At 38.2% G+C, this 15210-nt stretch overlaps 1 protein-coding gene across 1 annotated transcript in view; it reads left to right on the top strand.

Moving 5' to 3' along the window:
- MAP2 (microtubule associated protein 2) overlaps positions 1-15210 on the top strand; it is a 214141-nt gene that overhangs the window by 158640 nt on the left and 40291 nt on the right. The window contains exons 4-5 of the mRNA XM_087819610.1: positions 775-1062; positions 14149-14262. Of these exons, the coding sequence (XP_087675736.1) occupies positions 798-1062; positions 14149-14262 (379 nt within the window). The 5' untranslated portion in view covers positions 775-797. The remainder of the gene's footprint in view (positions 1-774; positions 1063-14148; positions 14263-15210) is intronic.

Below are 15210 nucleotides of genomic sequence, written 5' to 3'. Positions count from 1 at the left end.
GAACACTTATGAGAAGTAATTTGGGGGGAGGTTTGATGTTGTACTTAAACTAGTTGAAATGAGTTAACTCATCGACCTCTTCTTGGTATGACTAGAGAACCAGAATAGGGACCTGAGGAGAGCATCAAAATTCGGTAAAAACAGACAGGTGCCTCTTAGCATGTGGTAGGAAAGCTTACTTTCTTTACAGCTTAATTTATTTGTTATGCCTCTGCACAGAGCATGGTAGAAAGAAATAGATTTGCTTTAATATAAGTTTTGTTTCCTTGTTTGAAGGTTTTTGCTGGAGTTACTGTTTTGAAAAAAGGACAATATTCTTAGTTTCATCAGAGACAGTCCTTGCTTATGTCAAGAGCATTTGGAGTAATCAATCCAGCGTCTCTCCTCAGCCCTTTCCCCGGCTTTTTCTACTCAGTTTTCTCAGAGTGCAGGATTCCTTGGCTCTACTGAACAGTTAACATCATGTATCAATAAAAGCTAGCTAAGCTGTATCCTTAATGCCAAACATCAGTGTGTTGTTTTTTTAAAAAAAAGTGTATAGATTGATGGAGATCTTATATTAAAAGAATAGATATGTCAAAAAAGATTTGTAAAAACCAGAACTAAAGTGTTCCCAAGGGCTACCTCTTGATATGCAAAGGTTACTGAAATGGGGTTTTTGTGTTGACCATAGCTAACCGCTGAGTTTGCTCTGAACTTGCTCTACCTTGGTACTACTACTATCATCAGATTCCCCCAAAGTGATGGCTACTAGCTTTTCTCTTCCAATCACAGGAGAGGCGACAGGGCACTGAAGGATGGCAGATGATCGGAAAGACGAGGCCAAGGCACCGCACTGGACCTCAGCCCCGCTGACGGAAGCCCCGGCGCACCCGCACCCGCACCCGCACCCGCCTGAGATGAAGGACCAGGGCGGGGCCGGCGAGGGCCTGGCCAGAAGCGCCAATGGGCTCCCCTACCGGGAGGGGGGCCCCTTCGGAGAGCACGGGCCCCCGGGCGCCTACCCGGACACCAGGGAGAACGGCATCAACGGGGAGCTGGCCGCTGACCGGGAAACTGCAGGTAACCGGGGCCCTCCCGCCTCCGGAGCGGGCTGTGCTTGGAGGCCTGTGAGCCTGAACGTGAATTAATTTACAGCGCTGGTCCTCCTTCGGGAATGCCGAGGCTAAAACTTCAGTCTGTCGGGAAACAGACACAAGAAGGAGAGAACAGTCCTGGGAACGAGCCCGACAGTCCCCCAAATTGGTTGTATTCTCCATCTTGTCTCCATATTTAGTTTTACCACTTTAATTTTAATAGACAAATGGCTCAGTGTATGTGAGTTTTGCCAGTAACTGTCAGCTGTTTAATTCATTGAAAGAAAACACAAATAACTGGCTATTGATTCTCTTGAATGATATTGGACCTAAATCAGATTGACTCATTAGAAGCTTATTTACTTTTTAGGGCAGAAAAGAATGTAGAATCCAACTCCTAGCCTTTAAAAATAAAAAAGAGAGAAAAACAGAAAAGAAAGAAAACGAACACACACACACATACATAGGAACCATTTCATACTTCCTCAGATAGCTTTTTAAGACCTGGTATTCAGATGCTTGAAGGAAAATATACTATCATTTACTCTCAAATACTTCCTTTCAAAGTGTATTTTCTATCAATAGCCTCTTTATTATTGACAATGTAATAATGGCATAGTTATTATATAGCATGAATGGCATAGAGAAACAATACCTTGCACTATAACATTCTTCAGAATTATTTTTTTTTCTTCTGTGATTCAGAATTTAATGCGTTTGAACACAGTAGCTTACAGACATGCTACTGCAAAAAGTGTAAGGAAACTACAAGCAGTAAGAAAAGTTATGCCCCCTTCAAAATCACTGCCTACTTACTCAAAGATTGGTTTTCTACACTCCATCCGTTAGTCAGCAACACATTGACTGTACACTCTGTTCAAAAAACATGTTTACATTTTAATGGGAAAATATGAAAGGCATTCCAGTAGTGTAATTTTTTTAAAAACTCACACATTCCACAAATTACTGTTGAGCATTTTCTTTGTGGTACAAAGTGTGTTAGCTTCTGCAATAGAGTGTGTACAAGGAATGGTCTCTGAGCTTCACAGAGCAGGTGATCTAGAAGCAGACATGAGACCTGTGCATACAGTTAATTCAGACACAAAATTCAGTTTGTTAAATACCAGATGAGCAGTATAGAAAGACAAAATTGAACTGGGACTGTTTCTACTTAGGGCCAAAGTTCCCAAATTGTGCAAGAAGTGTGTTGAGGTGCCCCGGCACACTCCTGGCACTGAGATAGATAGATAGAATACTTGAAATACACAACAGAAACAGCGGTTCTCCACATCTGTCAAGCACAGCACGAGCTCAAGAGAGTACAGTTTCAAGATCAGCTCACACTACAGTTCTTTTCCAAGATGTCGTATCCTTGTGAAATTGGGTTTTCAGCAGTTGCTCTGAGAAAAACCGAGTTCCCCGTAGACATCCACATGGAACAGGAAGAGAGGCTGGCGGTGTCCAGTCCTGTTCAAGGCTTTGAGAAGCTGCGCAGTGCCTAACAGGCACACATGTCCCGTTAGTAAGAAATTGTGGTTAAAAATGAAATAAAAATATTATTTTTACTTTTCATGGTTACAGTGAGGATGAAATGAAATAGTACAGTATACGAACTGAATGGCTCATAAAATAGTATTAATTACTATTATTATTATTATTATTATTATTGGTGGTGGTAGTGGTGTCAATGTAGATAACAGATCACTCTTAATCAAGGAATATTTTTCTACAGACAAGTATAATTTAAATTGTGGAGGGTGGGCTTTGGGTCGGAAGAATTAACTAGGAAGATTTTGGAGGGATTGAGGCATGAGGAGATGAAGACACATTAGAGCAAAATGGTTGTGGGGAAAGAGAGAACATGATAGATCAAGATTTTTCTCATTGTATTCTGTAGCACTTGACATTGTACCTCAACTTCTCAATAAATGTGTGTTGAGTGAACGAATAAATGAATGAAGGAGTGAATGAATGCCAAAAAGAAAAGAAAGTCCTTTTCAAATGAATGGTGAAAAGTAGTGCAAAGTCTTCCTTTGTGTCTTGGGCTCTCATCATTTGTCTCATGGATTATTACAGAGTTTTAAAACACAAGACCAAAATCACTATAGTGTGTTTGGTCAAGCAGTGGAGAACCAACATCACTCACTATTTCATTTTTTTCAATGGTCCTAATTAATTATTTAAGAGCATCTGAAAAATCTATTTGCCAGGTCAGTGTGTCCTCGCCAGCTTGAGAAAATAATATAAACTAAAAAGAGACTAATAGATGTTTCTTTTAAATTATGGGTTCAAGAGCACCCAACGTTAATTTTGAATTCAGCTCATCATATATCACATTAATTTTATATTACATTTGGGAGACTGATGAAGAAAGCTTTATATGTATGTTCATAGTGACTGAGTTATAAATAGCCAGCTGTGGATTACCACAGTGATGTGTTCAATTCAAATTATGGTGTGATTTTAAACTAACTGCCCTGCAGAAATAACAGGCGAAGTATTGAATTATAAATTATCCATGTGTGGAAAACTATGGGAAAAGAAAAATGTAAAATATTGTCTTCTCATGCCTACAGAGAGTGTTCCAATGAGAAGTTAATGTGTAATTAAACTTCTTTCTGAACTTTAGCTTAATAAGATAATAAATTTTATTATTGATGGTTTATAGGTAACATTCATAAATTACAAACATAAATCATCCCTAGTAAAAAGAAGTTCTCCTAAATCTTAAATATGTTTTTTTAAAATGCTGTCCTTTGATGATGGAAAGTACTGACTGATACCAGCTGGCATCATATTTTGGGTTATTTTAAAGAGGACCAGGGAGCTATATACTGGCCCACTCTTTTTGCATTCACTTATAATCTATCAGTGTATTGCGTTTCTCCCCTATAAAGGATATTTCTCAGGACATTGTTAACTTGGAGCATTTCCCAGTATCATCAGGTTCTTAGCTATATGTTGTGGTGTCCAGGCCATTACTTGTTTAATCCAAAGACCTGTCTTTTACTTTCCTTCTTTGCTAACGTCCTCTCTTCACGTATAGAAATGAACCTTTTCCCCAAGGTTGCTTATTTGTATTCATCTCTATAAACAAGATCACATGACAAATGATTTGCAATCATCGCATGTCCCTCCTTCCTTCCTCCATCAGCATTGGCTTATTTCAACCAAAGGTCTTGCCTGATTCTCTCTCACCCACAGTTTTCAATGTTCACCTCCGTTTCTGGACCCTAATAATTTTTAAAGATGCGAGTAGATCATCAGCTTGTCTTTAATCAGATGCACTGAAACTGGGGTGGCAGGGGATGCTAGAAGGCAATAACATTTTAAACTATATTTCTTTGCAGCTTACTCTTCTAGATTTTGTCTCCTTACACTGTAAAGCTAATCCATAGAAAGGTAGATAGAATTATTTGCTCATCTGTTCTAGCATAAATTTTGATCTTTTAAGAATTTTTCTCGCATTTATTCATTCACGTGTCCTTTTTAGAAGCCATGCCACAGAAGCTTTCAACAGGAAGTGAGAAGCCATCGGGAATCTAGCCCCTTGGGAACGTTATTGTTACAATGAGACTAAAGACATCATTTTACATTGTTTTCCCAAGCGTGAATCGGAAGAGTAAAAGCTTCTAATAAACCCTTCTGCTCTTTTTCACCTTAACTTATTGAAGGAAGCAAGAGGAGCACATTTTGATCCCCACAGAGTTCAAACTCTGAGTGAAAATTAGGAGTCTCATCTTTAAGCTTCTTATCTGAGTGGGGGTCCAAACTCATATTAGAATCCATATCAAAATAACATGCAGGTAACTAGAAGGGACCCGTAAGATGGCCTTCACAGTCCTCTTTACAGGCTTAGCCCCCATTCAAGATCACAGGACCACAGCCAGAGTGCAGCCCTCCTGCTGCATAGACCGGTGCTCTTTCCACTAGCCCATGCCGCCGGACTCAGGCCAGCACAGCCCAGTGATGAATTGTAGCCAAAGAAGACAGCCCCTATTGCAGAACTGCCCCATCCACGTACCTCTAAGCATGACAGCAAATCATAATGTAATCTCGGTTTTCAGCATGAATGGAGAACTAAAGGAGGCAATTTTGAGAAGTTGATAGATGCCAAAACATTGACGTATTTAATTAAAATCATGCTTTTGTGATTTTGACTATCCTAAGGTGTAACGCTTTGAGCGCTAGTAAGAAACACTAGTCAGTAAAAGCGCCTTCATGACCATCCACAGCCCTCAGCAGGGTCAGACATCTCTCTGAGTTAATGTAAAGATTAAAGGGTGTTTCTCCAGTTAACCCCACCCCCAGGAATGCTTCGTTTCCCCAGCATTTCTGGGGATTCTGTCCAGGCCTACTCCCTGCTGAAGCAGTGAGATCTGGAAAAGCTCTTGCACGTTATACGTTGTCTCTTTTCCAAGTTTCCAGGTGGAGCTCTGCCTTCCAAAGCCTTGGCCTGCACTTCACCATCCATGTAGCTCAAGCAGCCAAGCGATGAACGTACTCATATAAATTAATTGTTGCTGAAATTGTAAATTTAAGCTTGAAAATACACAATGGAGGGAAAGTTTGTCATCACTCTAACCTTCCTTCTGTTTTCCCTCTTCAACCTTAGAATCCGAGAACCTGCCTTTTCTTCCATTTTCCTCTGCCAACAATCCTAGATTTGAGATTTACTAGTGAGAGCCGTCATCCCGTTTAAAATATGCATATGACATTTATTAATGTATATACCAGCATATCAATGTATGCAGAGAAGATAGAGCCATCTCTCCCCCGGATAAACCGGAGCTCCCCCCGCCCCCCCAGGCAAATCAACAAGCTGGCCTGACAATACGGGAGGTTGCGGATTTTCTCTTCCCCGTTGCCATGCCAACCACTCATCGCTGCCGCTGCCATTCGCCTGAGCTCCGGAGAGAGGAGTGTGCCGAGCAGAGGTATTTAGCATTTAAGGGTGGATCTGCGGAAAAACACTCGGCCTCCCTGCGAAGCCTCTGGGCCTGGCGGCGCCGATGGCTGAGGACAGGAAAAGGGGACCTTTTCAGTGTTTTCCTTCGACAGGTTAGGCATCCGGGGCTAGAAACAGGGAGAAAGACAAGAACTGATACAAAAGGCAATTCCATGAGGTTTGTATTTGTCACGTTTGCTTTGTCCTGTGTGATCTCTGTAGCAGCTGAAGCAGGTTATGGGTATTAGCTTCGGTCATAATATGTGGCCTGTCTTGGCCAGTAGAAGGATCTGAACCTGATTGAGGGCTAGCTCTGTGGGCATGACAGTAAAGAATCGCGTCTTACTCTTGTTACCGTATGAGCTTGTGCATCGCAAGTGCTGCCGGCTAGAGCTTATAATGTCTTAGAAATTAGAGGGAAGACAGGCGCCAGGTCAAGGCGTTTGTTTCAATGTGCCGTTATTGGGCAGTTCTTCCTGTAAAGCTCTACCTCATATCTGTCTTTGCTTGCCCTTCAGCCGTAGTCTTAAAAGTAGAATGCGATTGTCTTAAGTTAGTAATTTTTAAATCAAAATATAGAAAGTATTGGTTTCCCTAGATCTCCTTTAATTAAATTTATGACTCCACAAATTAAAATGTGCTTTTACGCCTTGTCATTTGAACTGCCTATAAAAAGTTCAAGTCGTGAAGAGGCTGTGTCTAACACAATAGAATATGATATTTGAAAACTAAGATTAATTTGCATACACATTTACTCTCAGGAATGTTTTTCCAGAAAATTCCTCCCATGCACTTGTGGAAATAAGTCTCTTTTCTTTACTGTTTTGTGCTAAATGTCAGAACTACATCACAAACGCTTTTAAAAAGTGTTTTATCATTTTCTTCTGTTCACTGACAGTTTGAAAAAATATTACATGGAATTTGAATCTTAATAAATGCAACAGATTTGAGCCAAGAAAAATTCAGACCTACTTGTGAAGCTTGCTTTCTTGCTCGTTTTTTAAAATGTAAATATAGTTAAATTATCATTGTATTATTTTTTACTTCATCCTTCCTCCTGATCTTGTATTTTCTAAGACCTTATCAAATTTTCTTCTCTCTAATTTGCTGTCATCATAATTGTCCTTTAATGTATTCCAGTTTTTGAGGTTTTTAAAATCTCTACTTGAGAATAATTCTAAACATTTCATAAAATCTTTATTTGTAGTGTGCAGCTGAAAATAGTCATGGAAACAAGTCTTTTTGGATTCATTGTTAGACTGTCCAAACCTTTGTTTTGGTTAAGATTATGCACAGTCTTTATCTGTCTCTTGTTACATTTTTAAGTATTCTCTCCCCACAAAAGAAAAAAGTAAAAAAAAAACAAACTTTAATAGTAATTTGGAACATATTAATTGCTCTAATATCTTGAGAATATAATCATCGTCAATCAATAACGTATTTTTTCAAAAAGTATGGCATAGATAGATAGAAAGATGGGTGGATAGATAGATAATATTGTTTGTATATACCCAAGAAAAATAGTACACCAGTTACCACCTGGAGGGGTGGCTGTGGGTTTTATTTTATTTGCTGTTGAGAGGTTAGTAGACTGGGGAGTACCTAGCAGTCATCACTCCTCCCTCTTTCCTCCCCAAGCTACTGAGATGAACCGACTCTTTCTGCCTCAGGGTATCAAGCCCTTTCCTCTTCCCCTCATTCTCTCACACTTCACTGCTCCTCAGCACATTACATAAAGCATGTGCTTCAACTGTCAGGGGAGTCTGGAGATTCGTCTCAGGAGCAGATGAGCAGAGCGACTGGTGCTGCATTGCAGACTTGGTCGTTTAAGCATGATCTGACTTGGCATCACGAGTCCTGAGGGGGAAAGAACACTGACCCGATTGCTTGCGGCCCGCTCATTGTGTGGCTCAGCTCGCAGGATGAGTCACCACTCAGCAGCACTCAGAGAAAATACAATTCAAAGCCCAGCCAAGCTAATGAGCAAAGAAAGAGGAAAACATATCTCCTAGGCTCTTGTTGCAACTTTCAACAAAAATGCCAATGTTAGGTGGTTATTGGGACACAAAAATGACAGTTAAATGTTTGCCTTTACAGTTGATTCCAGCATCACTCAAAACTTAAGAAGACATTAGGCAACATGGATAATAGGGAGGAATCAATATTCAGAGAAGAACCATCTTTAATAGAGATGAGTCAGCTTCATCTGAAAATTAGACTCAATATTTTCGGTCCAAATTTTCTATTTGGAAACGCAGGTCAAAGCCCTATTGGGATGAGAGCCTCTGTGATTCTTGCTTAGGGAGACCCTAGCCTGGTCAGTCCTCTAATTGAACTAACAGTTTTCTTTTTTGCAAAACAAGTTACATTTGCCCAGCTGATCCCTTGTGTTTTTAAAAAAACATTTGAAAGGGTGCCTACTACAGGAGAGATGACCAGGAGTCCATGACCAAAGGTCCAGAGCTGATGTGGATTGTATCCTTTCAAATGAATCTTTTCCTTTGCCGAACATCCCCGTGCACCGTGTTTATATCTTGCTAATGGCACTGATCATGGTGAACGTTTCACTGGGGTTACTTGTCACTTGGTTTAATCCTCCTACTAGGTTGTGTTTTGAGGCAGTAGCTGTGCTTTTGTCATCTTGTTCCTTTTGGTAGATGATGCAGTGCTTACTTTCTATAGTGGGTGCCAATCAGTAGTTTTTGAATTGATTATAAAGAAGAGACAGGGTTAGTATCTATGTTCTGTTTGAGAATGGAAATTACATAAACAAAATGGGGCTATGAATATTGTTTCCCAGAGTGTGCAGTACACTTGTGGGAAAGGTTGTGTTAGAAAGGAATACTAGAAATAAAGAGGCAAATAGAGAAACTATGAGAGGAGGCTAGATCCAAAGAAAAGACTATAGAACTGAGGACTGGGCCAGAAAGGAATTAAGTAGGAACTCTGAAATGTTGTAGTGAAAAGAATGTTGCGAAAGGATATAGTGGAAGATTGATGTGGTCTGAAAATGGGATTGAAGGTCCCCAGTAAAGAAAATATATCTTTGACTTACGGTAGAAGTAAGACATCTAATTAGAAATAATTTCTAGATTATAAAAATTACTGAATTGGGAAGAATATGAAAAGTCAACCAGGATAAATGACCTAAGAGACATTTGTAATCTAACAGTTAATGAACACATGAATGTGGAACAACTTTCCATGTTCATTCCTGCAAAATTGAGCCCAATGTTGGCCTCAGTAGAAAATCCCACTGAAATATCTGCCATCAGCCGAAGAAAAGTACAGTGCTTGCAGTGCTTTGTGGGCCACCTTGAACTTGCACATTGAAAACTCTGCTCAAAGAACTTGGCTATTTGGTGGCACAAGTTTCCTTTCTGGTGGGATTTCATTGTTCAAGGGTGAATTGAAGCTACCTTAACTGATAATTTAGCATCTTAGGACTAAAATCACAATTTTTCAGTAGGTACTCTTTCTGATCTGTACTTTGCTTTTCTAATGACTTTTGACTCTGTTACTTAGTATCCTTAACTTGTGGTATCCTTGCACTGATAACCATTTTAATTTATTACACCTCCCCCCCTTGACTAAATTTAAATACTAGGCAGATTTTGTTCAAGCTCTGAAAACTTCATTTGAGTAAGTTGTTAGTCTAAACTAATTGTGGATTTGAGCATAGAGATCGAGGTAGGAAAAAAAGAGTGAGGGGAAATTCTCCTGGACTCACAATCTTGTACTCCCTCCCAATCTTAGCTCCACTGGGTTGCGTTTGCCTTTCAGAAGAGAACCATATGAGTGATTGTGGATGGTTCAGCCAAAATCTGTGGTCATTACTAGAAAAATCTTAAAAAACAAAAACAAAACATGTTCTTCAATGGCTTTGCCCTATTTCAAGCACAATTTAAATGTAGGAACACCAAGTCTTACTCATCTTAGCATCCCCCATAATGACTAAGCAGAGTTCCACTATCCATAGTGGGCGCAATACAAAATCTGTTCAATTTAAGTAGCCATCAGAACTGAACTTTGTGCAATCATGATTCTTTATCTTCAACACATTTATTCCCATTAACTAACTTTACCTCAAAGGCATTTTTCCCCAGAAGCTAGAATTTTCCTTGTTGAAATCAGGAAGTCTTTAGAAAAAAATCTTTGGAAGCCAAAGCTGGTAGGCCAAGATCGACAGCTGCAGCGTTGGCCTGGTGACCCTTTGAGATCAATTGGAGTCCTGCTAGGGAGGGGTCTGCCCACACTGGCCTCTTTAATTAAAACGAAGGTGCCAGGGCTACAGACAAAAACCCCAACAATCTCCTCTTTTCATTTCCTTCATCACCAGTTGATTACAGGAAATTGTTTCAGAGAAACCATTTACTGTCCAAATTAAGCAAGGAACTTATCTTTTCCTCTTGTGTTTATGAATTTATCTCGGGTATTTGTTTAGCAGACCGCTTGGAACTGCACAGTGCTTTCCTTGTTGACTAGTTTCCATCAGCAGCAGCAATTAGCATCGGTTTCCTAGGCAACCATTTTGTACCCTACTGAGAAAAACCTTTTCTTGACAGGAGCATTCTGTCTAAAATTGTCTTGTTTTCCTTCCTTCACAAGTGTACGGTAGGCTTGTCGTTTCTTTTAACACAGCACTATTATGCCTGTTATTCTTAAAAGCAGAAACATTTGCTGGATTTTATATTCTATATGGTTGCATTTATTGTCAGTGTCTCTTACTTCTCTCTTAACAACCTGGAAAAAAATCAACAAAAATGTGTTCTCACACTTATGACAACTTGCTTAGGGTTTTTTTGGTATGCGTGCTCACAGTGTGACAGTGAGCCTTTGCATGTTCACGTAACCACAGCTGGCCTGGATGAAAACCCAAAGGGTACACTTTCAAAATCCAGCCTCTGTGTATCCCAACAATGTCATGAGTGGCTCAGGAGCAAGTTGAAGTTTCCAGGGCCACTGAGAAAGTTGTAACTCTGTTGCTTTTTTTTTTTTTTTTTTAATAAGTGAACCAAGCAATATTGATAGATTAATATAGCAAAATAACTAAACTAAAAATATGTGCCAAAAAACAGGCCTGAGACTGTCTTAAAACTTCTGATATAATAATACTGTGACCAGAAGAGCGTAGCACTGGTGTAGCATGAATCAGTGTCATAGAAAAACCAGAGCACTGGAACCATTATAAATGCTGAATAGTATGGTACAACAGTAGAGTAAAATTTACGATATCATTTTTGTTTAAATAATAAGTGGTATGAGCCTGATAGGCAGTGACCCAACATTCAGGCAGGACGCACTCACTGGGAAAAATGACAGAATCATCTCAATGCGTGACAAAAACTTTCAAGTCTTTATCTACATGCTGTCAATCAAACGATGATCATAGACTTAGATGTCAACATGACAGCAAGAGTTATTAAAAGTGTTATGTAATTTAAATTAGCATTTGATATATATTATTTCATTTAATTGCCACAACACATTAAAATAGGAATGCCACTTTCATTCCCCTTAGCAGACAGGGGATCTGAAGGTTAGAGAGATTGTCACTTACTTGTGGCTACTAAGAGAGAAAGGCAGAATTTGATTCCAGGTTTTCTGACACCAGAACCTACTACTGTATAAACTATTATTACTACACTGATGTAAATCAGGTGACACCCAAATGGGACAGTAAGTTGCCTTTATCCATTATTTTGCCAGTTTCCCCATCTGAAAAATGTACAATTATGGAGATTAAATAATACTGATAGGAAATAAAAGTACCTAATGTAACAGATTATTTAATAACCTTGTATCACAGTAGGATGTTTATTCATTAGTTAGGTGAAATGTAAATAGCTTAGCATGACATTTTTCTTGTATTATCAAATAGGTTTCTGTGGATGAGAGCTTATCTCACTTTGTTTCTTACACCTACTTACCTCCTGTTTATGTTTCCACCAGTATATTTCCCCAATACAAAGAAAAACTATTATTTCATACCAGAATTCATTTTATTTACCTAGGACTGCTTTGATACTGTTTTTAGAATACTAACCCTATCTCTGTTGCTCAGAATAAGTTTTTAAAAGACTTTACTTTTTACCTTCAGATGTTTATCTATATAGTTGTGATCTGTTATCATCTGTTCCCTTAGTTGTATTTTTAAATTCTTTATTTCATATCAGCCTAATATTTATAACGGTTATTAGATGTTATATGATGAATTGTTTTAAAGAAATTGCTTTTGATGTTTTTCTTCCAGCTGATTTTTAGGCAGGTCACTTAACAGATTATTTCCAAGTCGTCATTCGTTTTACTCAGGTGACATGACTTTAAGCTGTGCCTTAAGATGTTTTTGTATTACTGTCTCATAACTATAATGACACTACTGATAAAAAAGTAACAAGTTAAATTCAAATACTGGTTATAAGGTTCTCCTTGCAATGCAAAAACTGTTAGTTAATTACATTGAAATCCTGACATTAACAAAGGAGAGAATAGAGTACATATCACATACACTCTTTAAGTCAATGTCAAACATAAACTGAAAATGTCCACTTCCAGAAAACTTTAGACATTCGAAAGAAAGATAATTGAGCCTTTCAAATTATCAGTTTACAGTAAGAAGTGTCATGTTTTTAGCTGTGAAGATCAGTGTTACCTCTCAATTATATACAATGAATACTAATTTCCCAATTTATGTATAATCTAGATTCATCTTTAATCTTCTGAACAACTAGATCCTATTCATAATTTTGTACATATAATGATTGGGGGGAGGGGAAATAACAAAAAAAATAGAGTAGGAAATGGAAAAGGGAAAAAAGAGGTGGAAATAGTAAGCAATGAAAAATTAAAATGTAGTCTGAAAAAAGAATTTGAATGTGGCTGATTGTCCCCAGGAGTAGACAGGGTTATTGTGCCTTGCGAAGCTCATCCAAAAAGCTGGGTTTTTAAGCACTGTATTCTCCATGATCCTGGTGGGGTTAAGAAGACCTTCCAGAGGAGGCTAACTCTGAACGAACCAGGTAAAACAGGCAGATCTCCCCAGTCTGCTTGTGAATGGGCAAATTCTGATCATGAGCCAAATAAAATTTCAATGGAATATTTATTCTAAGATTTTGACTAAAATTATGAGAATAAACCTCACTTTATTCTCTGCCCCCTCCCCCCCTTGACAAATTCAACTTGTTTCTATCTGGGCTATAAGTAGGTTTATTTCCTAGTATGATAGACATTTTATATAAAGATAATGAAAAGCTGAATTCTGAAGAATTTATTCCTAACCTGGAATATATTTTTAAGCTCAAAAAGCTGCTTTCATTTTTAGTTGATATTTGGAACATTATATCTTGACTTTTTCTGACTACATTATATAAAATTAGCACTGATATGCTCCAATGGATGCCACTTTAGGCCAAAAACTAGTTACCTGGCATCTCACCGACCAATCACTTTATTGATGGAGCCTCCCCCCGCCCCCCTTTATTATGTACTGACTAGGTGAGTGTATATCATATGACCTCAAAGATCTTTAAAACATCTGCTGTCTAGAAAAGTAGTAACTCTTAAGAAAGACACCATCTGATATATCATTTCCGTGTATTTCATTCAAACTATATCTTCTCAGGTTTTTCCGAATTGGTCTTATTTACACTGATCTGGATAATGCTGTTTAATCACAAATTCATATTTTGAGGCATCTTGGTTAGGTTTTAAATCATGGTATTTCTGCAAATCAGCATAGAAATTTATTGTTATGATACTTTTCTAGAAAACTGTAACAAACTATAAAACATATTTTAAGTTAAATCCGAAATGAATTATTCTCTTTGAATTTGTTTTCCTAGGTACAAAATAATTATTTTTTTTCTGTTTATATAAACAGCTTTTTAAAAATGAACAGCCCCACCTGTTAATTATTTTTCTTTCCTTCTGTGTTGATTTTGCTTAGACTGCCAATCCTGTTTCTTTTCTCATTTTTCTTTTTATGGTTACAATATATGTATTTGTGTTTTATCTGCAATTGAAGGAATTCTGTTGTATTTTTTGGGAGGGGGAGACAAAGCGAATGAAATTCTAACTGACTGCATGCCTCATCATTTTATTTTATTTTGTTAATATTTATTACAGAAGAGGTGTCTGCAAGGATAGTTCAAGTAGTCACGGCTGAGGCTGTAGCGGTCCTGAAAGGCGAACAGGAGAAGGAAGCTCAGCATAAAGATCCGCCTGCAGCTCTGCCTTTAGGTAAATGAGAAAGACCCTCGGATCGGGGGCTGTGTCTGCTACACCTGATCCAGGGTCGCATCTTCATGTTCAAAGATAGGCTGTATCTTGTTCTTCCTCTTTACGCAAACATTCATCAGAAACCTCTGTTGGGATGCACCGGGACATACTTTCACCTTTCTCAGCAGGGCCATGGTGGTGTTTGAGTAGTATTTAGGGTGTTAAGCTTATAGTTAGACTTTGCCCCTAAATTACCCTTAATTTTTCGTTTCCAGACCACACAAGATACTTATTATAAAAATAAAGCCAACGCATTTTTTAATAATTTATCTTCATTGTTGAAAGTTATATCATGGCCCTCACTAATAAGGAAAATACATTAATATTTTAATTAGATATAATTGTTTCCCTTTGTGGGTTTTGGTAAGTGATTGTTTATACTATAGTCTCCCTGAACCAGATTCGTAAAACCTACAGCCAGAGCTTTGTCACCAGTGACTTTGTATCCCATATAAGGTACTGGTCTTTACTTGGTTCATTTAAGGACACTCAGATGGCATTTCTCTCTCCCTTGGTCACAAGTAAAATGTCTCCCAGAGCCAAACAAACAAGTAATGCAATGGTGCTTGCCAACAAAAACACTCTCTGCCCAGGGCTTACTGCCCTTACTTTCCATAGATAGATAGTAAGTAGGTAGATTGATGGATGGAGATGCTAAGACGCAAGAAAGGAAACTCTCTCAGGGTCAACATATAGGTTCATTTCATAAGTACATAGATGTAATCCATAGGAAAGTATGGTTTCTAAAGCCTAAAAATAGAACATATCCTTTTTTTCCCATGTAGTCTAATGTATTCTTCATATTTTATTTTCTGATCAGTAACTCCTCAGTTGTCTATTAAAAAATTAAACAATAAAAATTCTGCTTTCCCAGAATAATAATCTAAAATATTCTCATTATTTTTAAGC

This window comes from Miniopterus natalensis, chromosome 8, assembly GCF_054644295.1.
Source record: "Miniopterus natalensis isolate mMinNat1 chromosome 8, mMinNat1.hap1, whole genome shotgun sequence".
Classification (NCBI taxonomy): domain Eukaryota; kingdom Metazoa; phylum Chordata; class Mammalia; order Chiroptera; family Miniopteridae; genus Miniopterus; species Miniopterus natalensis.
This window is presented reverse-complemented; position numbering and strand designations above follow the sequence as displayed.